A 10,692-nucleotide genomic window follows, 5' to 3' on the forward strand; every position below is an offset into this window, starting at 1 on the left:
ACCCAAGTGGTATAAAATAGTGGTATTGTACTGGCGGGGAGCGAAAAAGATGGTTTCCTGATTACGAAAATTGCTGTTCACAAACACAGTGGAGACAATACATTTTTGTCTTTTTCTTCTAAAACTTCCACCAGACTCTATTTTCACACTAGAATCATAAGCAGTTTTCGTTGAATCAACTTGTGTTTCCTCTCGTGATAAAAATGTCATCAAAATATTAATTCAATTATTTTTAAATATGGTAACATATCTTAAATATTAATGTTATGAGCAGATAAGTCAAGCATTATTGTCATTATTCTATCAGAACCTGAGAAGCTGATGCTATTTGAGCCTTCCAATAAATTTTGTAGGGGTGGCTTGAGGAACCCTCTGAGTAATTAATGAACGCACAATGAAACGCAACCCCACCCCTCCTGGGGGTTGCTGGGAACTCTCAGCCCCCCCCCCCCCCAATGTTTTCTTCAAGTCAGTGCCTCTGATTTTATAGCTGTAAAATCTCATGTTATTTGGAAAATGAAGAGAAATTGGTAAATACGCTTCATCATCATTCCACAAAAAAAGTGAGCCGCGGTACGAAAAAAAACATTTATCTTTTACAGTGGGTGGGTCTTCTCACCCGAAAATGTTATCATGGTGATAGACCAGGTTTGTATACAGTTATTGAATTATCTGACGTATGGTGGATCGCGCGCGTAGCACCTGGCATTCAACGAGGCAACGAGCATAGGCTTGTCGCTGACACTTTCGTAGGCCAGTCGTCCGAAATAGCTTCCGTCGGTATTATCTTCGACGCTGAAACTCCATTCGTCGACGGGTGACAATCGAAATCCACGTTTCACGACGGACGGATAAACGAAGCTCGTCGTGAAGTTCGATTTCAGTTCGAGCTTCGTGAAGACGGTCTCGGAATGCGACGGGAATGTATTGCATTCGGAGCCGTTGAAACGATCGCACCGAACGACGAAGCATTTCTCTTCGCACCAGTAATAGCGGTCGAATGAGTTGTGGGTGCCGTTGAAGACCCCCAGGTAGAAAGACTCGTCCATCGAATTCGGTACAGCACAGACCGTTATTGCAGGCTTCGACGGTCCCTTCCGTCCTGGTCAGCTCCCGGAACGTGTAGGGCGCTGTCGGTTCTTGAAGGCACCTGTAATCTTTCGTCACGTCGACTGGTTCGTCCAAGACTTTGTAATAGCAAACGTCTGGTATATTTTTACCTTCGTTGTCCAAATCCACTTTGTACGGCTCAGACCCGTTTCCTGATATAATGGTGATGCTACTGGCATTATTGTCGAAAGGGTACTCCTGGTAACGGTTTTTGGGTACCCTCGATACGACTAGTTTGGATAATCCATCCGGATTATAAGTATATTTCAGTGCTCCCATTTTACCGGTGAATATTCCACTTCCAACGGCAAATAACCCCGGAAGGTGTGTGTTCGCGACTATGTAATTCGCCCCGTTGCCCATGGCCCAGGATGACCAATGTTGAACGGCAGTCAACAGGGGACGACTGTCGATCCACATAGTGGTCAGGAGAACAGTATCGATGCTCGCGTTACGACCGAAAGTAGCCATACGCTCGAACATGCTGTCGAAGCATATGAACATGGCGAAATTGCCGAAGTCTGTTGTGAAAGTTGGATCTTGAACAGTAAGGGGAAGGTCCATTCCTTTCTCGAAGAACAGACGTTCTTTTCTGTAGACACCGATCAAAGTCCCGTCGCGGTCGAAAGCTACGTTGGCGTTGTGGTGCCAGAAACCGTCGTCCGGACACTTGCTGTGCTGTTCTTTGGTGCAGGGTTGTATGTCGCCCATGGCAGAAACGACTACAATCTGGTTTTCTCTCGCCATGCAGCTGAATCTACGTAAAATAGGACGTTGGGAAAATACTTCTGTTTGTAGACAAGGGTTCCACTTCGCAAGCTTGTGATCCGGTATCGTCTCGAGGTAAGGTCTCAACTTTTCCCGTTCACCCATCGGTGGGAAAAATCCATATTCTGGAAACACAATCAGGTCAGCTTCCTACAAAGAAAGGAGCGATAATTTGGAACATCTGAGAGGCGAACAAAAGTTTTGTATCAGAGGTATGGGCATAGAGTAATACACATATATGTAATACAAAATAATTATTCTAAAGTAGAGTATATACGGGACAATAAAACTAGAACACTGACAATTTTGCTAAAAACTGTTTTTATTATAAATAACATACATTACTAGATTACAGATACACAGATCGTCATTAAGTGAACGGTGCGGAACATTCAGAAACATAAATATGTGCCGTGTACCTAAAAACATCTTTGAATCAACGTCATGACTAGCGCCTGGATTATATGCACTAAAACAATGGCGAAATATGCTCTAAAAATAATTAGAAATGCCAACATATGCACTAAAAAATTCTGAATAAGTTGAAAATTCCAAAATACGCACAAAAAAGGAGAAAATATGCGTTAAATAAAATCAACATGCTTTTTGCAGATATGTTTTTAAAATGCATATTTTACATTTTTTAGTGAAAAATTCATTTGCAAAAAATGTTACCCATACAGTATACATATTCTGCACATATGCAAATAACTCCTGCATATATTTTATATCTAGGAATTGTCGATTTCTACTTGGTGGTACTTTACGAAATTCCAATAACAAAATAATTTCGAAGCTATTTCTTAAAACAATGGAACACTGACGATAACTTTGGAAATACAATAAAACAGTTGATATTTTGGTTGAAAATATTGCAAAAACTTCTGGGAATTCGCTGAAAACCACCCGCGGAATAAAATACCGATGTTATGAGAATATTATGAGCAATACTTATTTGAGAAATTGTAATAAAAAGTTACTGAGCTTTGATAAACCTCCAAAAAATGCACTTATTCTAGAAATTCTTCGATTTTATGTATCAATGTGCATTATTGCCAAAAAAGACCAAAATATGCGAATGCATAAGCATTTGCACATGATCGGGGTTCTATTGTCATGACGTTTCGATAATCTTCTCATCTTTTATCCTATCTTATGTATGGAGGATCACGATCGTAGCATCTGCCTTTCAAAGCGGCGTTTACCATGGGTTTGTCGCTGTCGCTTTCATAAGTCAATCGTCCGGAATAGCCGTTGTTGTTCTTTACGACGTCGAAATTCCACTCGTCGACCGGAGCTAATCGGAATCCACTTTTCAGGACGGACGGATATACAAAGTCCGTCGTTAAATTCATGTCGAGTTCGAGTTTCCTAAAGACGGTCCTGGAATGGGCCGGGAATATATTGCACTCGGATCCGTTGAAATTATCGCATCGGACAATAAAACAGACCTCTTTGCACCAGAAATAGCGGTCGAATGAGTTGTGAGAACCATTGAACACTCCAAGGTAGAATGATTCGTTCATTGACACTGCATCGTACGTCGCCCTACAGCACAGGCCGTTGTTGCAGGCTTCAACGACCCCATTCGATCCGATCAGTTTTTTGAAAGTGTAATTCGTCATCGGTTCTTGGAAACATCTGTGACCTTTACTATCGTCCTCCCCTAGAATTGCAGAGTTGCATACATCGGGCAAGTTCCGTCCCTCATGATCTTCGTCAACGTCGTACGGCTTCGTTTCGTTGCTTGTGATGACAGTTATGCCCGCGTCGTCGTTCTGGAAAGTATTGAGGTCTCGGTTCCGATTCTTCGGAAGTCTTGAAACGATGAGCTTCGCCTGGTTGTCGATATTGAAAGTGTATTTCAAAGCGCCCATTCTTCCGGCGAAAATGCCACTGCCCGTAGTGTCAAAGCCAGGTATTTGCATGTTCGAAACAATCAAATTGGCATCGTTTCCAATAGCCCACGCAGAGAAATGCTGGATTGAGGTGAGCAACGGTAGGTAGTGCCCCCAGACGCTGGACAAGATGACACCGTCGATGCTGGAGTTCCTGCCGGCACGAGCCATCGATGTGAATATACTGTCGAAACAGATGTACATGGCGAAATTGCCGAAGTCAGTGGTGAAAAAGGGGTCCTGAGCTACTGGAGGGAGGTCCATGCTCTCCTCGAAGAACAGGTGCTCCTTCCTTGAGACTCCGATCAGTGTCCCGTCTCTGTCGAACGCGACGATGGCGTTGTGGTGCCAGAAACCGTCGTCCGGGCACTTGCTATGCTGTTGTTTGGTGCAGGGCCGTATGTCACCCATGGGAGACACGACCACGATTCTGTTTTCCCTCGCTATGCAGCTGAGTCTGCGTAGAATGGGCCTTTGGGAAAATTCTACGGTGTCTGTGCAGGGGTTCCACTTCGCAATCTTGTGATCTGGTATCGTCTCGAGATACATTCTCATGTCTTTTCGTTTGTCCATAAACGGGAAGAAACCATATTCAGGAAATGCAACCATATCAGCTCCCTGGAAAAATAAAAAAATCCCGAAGTGACATTTTCTCTCTCCGACATCCGTGAAGGGGGGGGGGCATTAAAGTATTACGCCAGCAGATTTTTAGCCATTTTTGACCCATCCTTGTCAGCAAAACTCTGACTGCCCCCCCCCCCCGTCAGGAAAATTTCGTTAGCTCTGCCCCCCTCCCTCCACCTCCTATCGCATATTGGGATCAGAGACGTGCGCGGGAGAAGAGACTCGTACCATCCCCCCCCCCCTAGGGGATTAAACATATATTTTATTGGGGCAAAATTATTAAAATTAAGTTCAAATTTCGGAAGAGAAAATACGACAAATTCAATCTCACGTAGTTTGTATGTTATTAGTTGTAATACCCGGCGCTGCCCGAATTTTCTTCTATGAGGCTTTTTGGATCGATCACGTGATATCTCCCTCTTCCTTTGAGGGACAGGCAAACCGTGTTTTAAATATTTCGATTCCTCCCTTCCCCCTCCCTCTTGAACTCCTAGTTATCCACATCCGCCCGTTTCAGCTTCCAAAAATTCTTAAAACATCCTAAAATATATCAATTTATGCACTTAACTGTTAAAAGACAATACGGAGAGTCACTTCCGTACGCTGAATGCTTGAGAAGATATAAATCAAAAGTTGAAATCAATGTTATTGAATGGATATCCAACTGAAAAGTAGGTCCGGCTTATTGCTTCCCACTTAATTTTCTGGGCTTCGCATATTTCTAAGCGAACTCAATATTTCAAAAATCAAGAATTCAATACAGTTTTTAAAATTATCGATGTGGCGGAAAACACCACTAAATTTCCGCATTTCTGCAGTAAAATTGCAAATTTTAACACTGATTTCTATGAGAACCACCCTCAAGTCTGACCCTCAAAGCGATGCTGATGATGAGTATGACGTCTATTCAAAAAGCCTCATTACTGGGAGTATTGAAAATGTGGCAAACCATTATAAAGGCATAAATATTATGCACATACTGACAGCGTTAAAGAAGTGATAAACCATTGTAAAGGCTTAACTTCACACGTCTGAAACGCATTGTTAGGGGGAACCACGATAACTATAATAAATATTCCGAAAGTGATTGTTGAGGCTCAAAAGCCATTGTTGCCCATTTGGGGCATTTGCCCTGCTCTGACAAAATTTTAAAGTAGCTTATTGTTCAAGTCGGGTCCCATTTGGCATGTATGCAAAATTTGGCGACAATCGATCTAAAATTGTCGATGTATGGAGGGAACATACACACACACACAGACAGACAGAAAATGAATTTTATATATATAGATTTAATTTTAATGCTTTAACTTTTGAGCAGTAGTTCATTGTACATACATTAAGTAACATCAAAAACACGGTCTGATTTTGACTTAAAGGGGCAAAGGGCACGGACAGGCCAAGGCAATGTCGACTTGGGGGTAAAAATGTCTGGTGTGTAAACAAATGAATTTCTCTCAAATTTGAGCTTGAACAATTCCTAACGCTTCAAGAAATTTTGTTGTTTTAGTTAACAATTGAGCTCCCTCAGCGTCACTTTCGTCGTTCGAGCTTTTCCTTTTTGATACGTAAGGCTTTTATGGTCGCTTTGAAACATATAGCAATACGTTTATTTACACACACACACAAGCTCTTCCCTTAAAAAGGGAGCCATAGAAATCATCTGTTCATCTCTTTCAAACTTTCCAATACCGACGAGATTAACGACGAGTAAACGAGGGTTTAATAACATTGTTATCTATAAAAGCTAGACGAGACGGACGAAAAATGACGACAAAACCGCAGTGACGACTTATTAGGGTTCACTAGTTAACGAGGTTTTACTGTATACTTATTTATTTTTTGCCAGTAGTTAAAGGATAAACCATTATCTTATTTGTAATGAAACCGTGGCAGTCTACAAAGTATACAACACATTCCGCAACTTCAATTTCTAAGCATAGAAATTCCGATTACGAATCAATGTCCGAATAAGTTCATTCTAGCAAAAAATTTTTGTTTTTTGGCCCGCTCCTAAAAAAGTTTGCCCATCAATGACACAGATCACCTTCGCGGACCGTAGGTTGAGAACCGCTGCATTAGGTAAAACATATATTTTCCAGTAAGCAATGCCTACAAATTCATTGTTTGTTGCAGACACACTCCAACTCGGCTTTGGTTGAAGATAAGTGTGGTACTGAGAGTACGTCTGTTGACTTTTCTTTCATAATTGTACAGGGTGTCCTGCAAGTGCTAATGCGGCCTTTATCTCAACAACCGTCCGTCGTAGGGGTGTGGTTCCAGTTTACAAAATTGTTCCACAAAGGCGTTAAAAAATTACACTGTACCAGTTTTGAGAGTGAAAATACAGTGTGTCACAAAATGAAAAAAAATAAAAATTTTTATACGGTCCCCACCTTGTCCTCTAACTTCCAATTAGAAAGTTGTTGCCCTGTATCTCCTGAGAACAACAGAAAAAAATTCCATGTCTCTAAGTACAATATAATTCCAAGATATTTGAATCCGAAAACCTAGAAAAAGTTATGAAAGAAGAGCAAAAACTAACCACCAACGTTCTATTTTCGCTCATCCTTTCCCAACTTTTCCCTGATTTTGGGATTCAAATATCCCTGCGAATATTGCACTTAAAAACATGGATTTTTTTTTTTTGCATCGGGGGAGACAGGGCAACAACTTCTTAGTCGGGAGTTAGAGCACAGGGTATGACTGTATAAAAATTTAGATTTTGCTTTTATTTTGCGACACACTGTATTTTCATGCTGAGGGAATTTTCGAACGTCTTTCGAGCATTCTTTTAAATTAGAACCATAGCTCTACGACGGACGGTTGATGAGATAAATGCCGCATTACAGGACACCCTGTATAGCATAAAATGTCGGAACATACCTTCGAACTCGCGACTTCGGCCACTCTGCTGTAATAATCGAGATTCTTGGCGACAACCTCGGCCGGCGTGTCGGTGCTGGAATTGTCAAGCCTGACGTGCTCGAAAACAGCCGCCGTGAAGAAATCATTTTCCGCCGAGATCGTCACGAGCCGAGGAGTGATCGTTGCGAGCGATGCTCCGGCCAGAAACAAAATCTGCGATGCGAACATCGCGAGAGAAGCCATGTTTATGTCTGCAACAAAAAATGACATAGGATTTAAGATTATTGCATGATAAATAACCGAGATATATTCATCAAAAAATAATTTCATTGAAATATAATCAAAATATTTCCAACGCATTCACACAAAAGAAATGCGACAGATGTGCGGTCGCTGCAAGAGAGCCACGAAATAAAACGTGATGAAGTGAGTTTTGAACCGTTTTTGGGGTGATTTTAATGAGATTTTTCTGAGCACACATTTTAAGTGAATTAAGTTGGGAATTTTATAGGAATTAAGTTGCCAAGCCTAGCCACAAATTTCCAGTGTTTGGAGGAAAAAACCAACTCCATTCGTTTTCTCTCAATACAAAAAACCAGGCAAAAAGTGAAAAAGTAAAACAGGTCTGTGACAGAGGATAGCATTGTTTCTACCCTGTGGCTGTGGTGCCACACGCCCCCACCCCTTGTGGTCCTGGGATATTCTAATGACCACGGGTGAAAATCACGTTTGAGGGGAGCCACAAGAGGTTTAGGGCCACGGAGCACTTTCTTTCAAACTGAGCACAACTCCAGTCTATCGCCATAGTCAATTTATTACCGATTGAGATGGGCCGGAACAGTGTGTGTGTGTGCGCGCGCACATTACAGAGCCTGAGAGCGTATCTAATGTTGTGCGGGAATTTTTTTAGTGCTGCTACCTATATTTCAAATTGTGAATGAAGTTTAATGATTGAAAACCATTGTAGGCCCGTTGCTCCCTGTGGTGAGACTTTTTAACTGCGAGATCAGCTCGCATTCATGCCTCGAAGTTGGGAACCACAAAAACCGACTTCAGCCGGCCACCATTGTGGCGGCGAATGTCAGTACTTTCACAATCCATCGGAGCTGTCCATGCAACTAAGGCGATCATAACCCACGGGCCCATTCGGGCAGGGCGAGGGGTCTCATATCCGTAAGGAGGAGGGGGTTGCATGAAGAGATCTAATCATTTTGAATGTAGATATGTAAGCAGTTACTTCCAGCCAAGTATGGGGCCGAGAATGGCACTTTTCATAGGCACCCATGATACTGAGACGGCGATGCATAACACCTTTAGTAGCCCAGGATATGGGTGGACCCATGGTGATATGCCGGAAGGTTCGATTGCAGGTCCATTGGTTCATCCCGTATTTTTACGCAGACCTTTTTTTTTTTTTTTTTTAAATGATTTCACTTTGGGGAGGAATGATTACTTATTTTCTGTATCCGTGCCCGGCACAAGATTCCACAGATCGATTTCATTTATACAATTTTTTGTTCATTGAAATTTAGTTTTTATTAAATTCAATTCTATAAGTAGAAGGGTCCAGATATGTGATGAGGGTAGGTGGCCCTGATAACGCGAGGGGCCTCCAAAAAGAAAATATTGTCCGAAGAAAGCCATGGGCTGAAAAAACTGGAGCTGCCTGGCCCTTGCACCCATGTCTTCAATTGGAAAAACTGGAATTTCTTTGATTGTAGTGAAAAAAAAACCACACATTTTGCCTGTGACTCGAATCCGCCGAGACGTCACCGATTCCTCCGATTTTTTGCGTCTTTTCCACATGTTGAGAAAATTTAAAATTCAGTTATTTTAGCTCCTAAGATGTGGAAAAACCTCAAAAATTTCAATTATATTCATATTCATTCAAACAACACAGAGTAAATTTCTTCCGGTACAATTAATAGAGGAGGCGTAAATTGTACTTATTGATATTTTTTTCAAAAGACAAATTTCAATTCTTCCTCATATTTTTTTAATTTTTACAGTGATGGTTGGAATTGGCTGAATCACAGCTAATTCTTTTTACTGACGTTGTATATTTCTCAGTAATGACTAATTAATTAGTGTCCAACCATTATTTCGAAGCCGTGTCACAATCAACATTATTTTGGATATTCGTGCCACTCTACGAATTTTAACATTGAGATTATACGTCCCGTTTTTACGGGATACGAACATTCTCTCCGTTCCTGCAAAATATTTTTCGACTCTGCCCTCTTTTCTTAAAAATATTCAGTTTCACTCTTTTGAGTTCTTAATTGTTTCTATTTTTGAGTCATAAATTCAATTATTACAGCGCAGATTGCGTTTGTACGTTTTCCGGTACAAGTTAATTTTCCGTACACCATGTTGTGCACCGGAATCTGAAGACTCTGGGTGCTTGCCCCCCTCCCAATACACTACGTAAGAAGGCTTGCTCCCGAAAATTCATGGATATATAATGTAATTGTACTATACAAAAAAATGCATGTCTTTCATGCGGAAGATCCTAATTTCGTACACATAACGTGCAAAAACTATGCTCGTAGATAAATAACCGAATAAAAACGCTTTAAATAGAAAATCATCACATAATTATTATCTTAAGAATGCCTACCATACTAAATAGGCCTATAGAGAACCATCATTTACATAAGAAAAGAATTGTTGAAAAGTTGTAGAGAATTTCTTTGAAAAATGGAAAAGAATTTAATTTTCTTTAATTTTTCAAAAGCTTTCGTGCATTACTCCTGAATTAACGACAGAACTTGTCGCCACTGGACTTACCCCCGTTGCCGAGATCTATTCCAGCCCAGCTTCGTGGCAAAAAGTGAAAGTGATGCCAACAATCCAATTGGATCTAATCCAATACTTAAGATAATGAAACATATTATGACGTTTCATAACAGAAATATTCTTAAAGTGAAAATGAAACTCTTATAAATGAATTCAACGCGCTAAAATAACAAATATACGTTTATCGTATAAGTTAAAACGGAAAGAAGTCACTCACCTGTGATCTATGACTTGAACGAATATCAAACTAGCTGTGTATTAATGAAGAGTGTTTATGCATACTTGTATACTAATGAAGCGTCTGTAACAACAGCAATATATTACACCGATAAAGAGTTTCCTCGTAGAGTCTCGACAAATCAGAAGCGAGAGACGAACTCAATGGAGTGATGGATGCTGAAATCGTGGGGAAAAACCCGTTTACAATCTCATTATTTCAATCTCGGCCCATCCACGGGGAGTGTTTCGTTTTTGTTTTTCCCATTGAAAGAATGTTTCGTAATGGAATCTCTTTGGCACGCAACTTATCGCCGGAAAAGAAACAAAACCAAACACGAGAACGAGTTTCTGTGTTTATTTTTCGTCCAAAGGTCGAGAACACGCGTCACTGCAGACACACTTGTGTGTT

The 10,692-nt window shown here is 40.9% G+C and overlaps 1 protein-coding gene across 3 annotated transcripts; it reads right to left on the reverse strand.

Moving 5' to 3' along the window:
• Positions 1–574: 574 nt before the first annotated feature.
• On the reverse strand, positions 575–10,468 carry LOC149084651 (vascular non-inflammatory molecule 3-like). 3 transcript variants are annotated; one of them, XM_089235045.1, is made up of 3 exons: positions 10,282–10,420; positions 7,284–7,516; positions 575–2,028 (listed from the first exon to the last, which is right to left on the reverse strand). In XM_089235045.1, exons 2-3 carry the CDS (start codon positions 7,506–7,508, stop codon positions 784–786), a joined length of 1,470 nt encoding a protein of 489 aa, XP_089091171.1. In that variant the 5' UTR covers positions 7,509–7,516; positions 10,282–10,420; the 3' UTR covers positions 575–783. The 3 variants fall into 3 exon arrangements, with proteins under 3 accessions (XP_089091171.1, XP_089091170.1, XP_089091169.1); XM_089235044.1 differs by lacking the exon at positions 575–2,028 and adding an exon at positions 2,186–4,394 and having other exon boundaries at positions 10,347–10,468; XM_089235043.1 differs by lacking the exon at positions 575–2,028 and adding an exon at positions 2,187–4,394 and having other exon boundaries at positions 10,282–10,452.
• Between the last annotated feature and the right edge of the window lie 224 nt (positions 10,469–10,692).

This window comes from Pholcus phalangioides, unplaced genomic scaffold (genome assembly GCF_987345545.1).
Source record: "Pholcus phalangioides strain wild (caught in Gottingen) unplaced genomic scaffold, Ppha-v1.0 ptg000008l_1, whole genome shotgun sequence".
NCBI lineage: Eukaryota > Metazoa > Arthropoda > Arachnida > Araneae > Pholcidae > Pholcus > Pholcus phalangioides.

What these genes read in the sequence shown, in the direction of transcription:
- LOC149084651 (XM_089235044.1), bottom strand. Translation starts at nt 7,508, where the DNA reads ATGGCTTCTCTCGCGATGTTCGCATCGCAGATTTTGTTTCTGGCCGGA. An exon ending in CCGAAGTCGCGAGTTCGAAG is followed by an intron (nt 4,395 to 7,283) that starts GTATGTTCCGAC and finishes TTATTTTTCCAG; the next exon opens with GGAGCTGATATGGTTGCATT.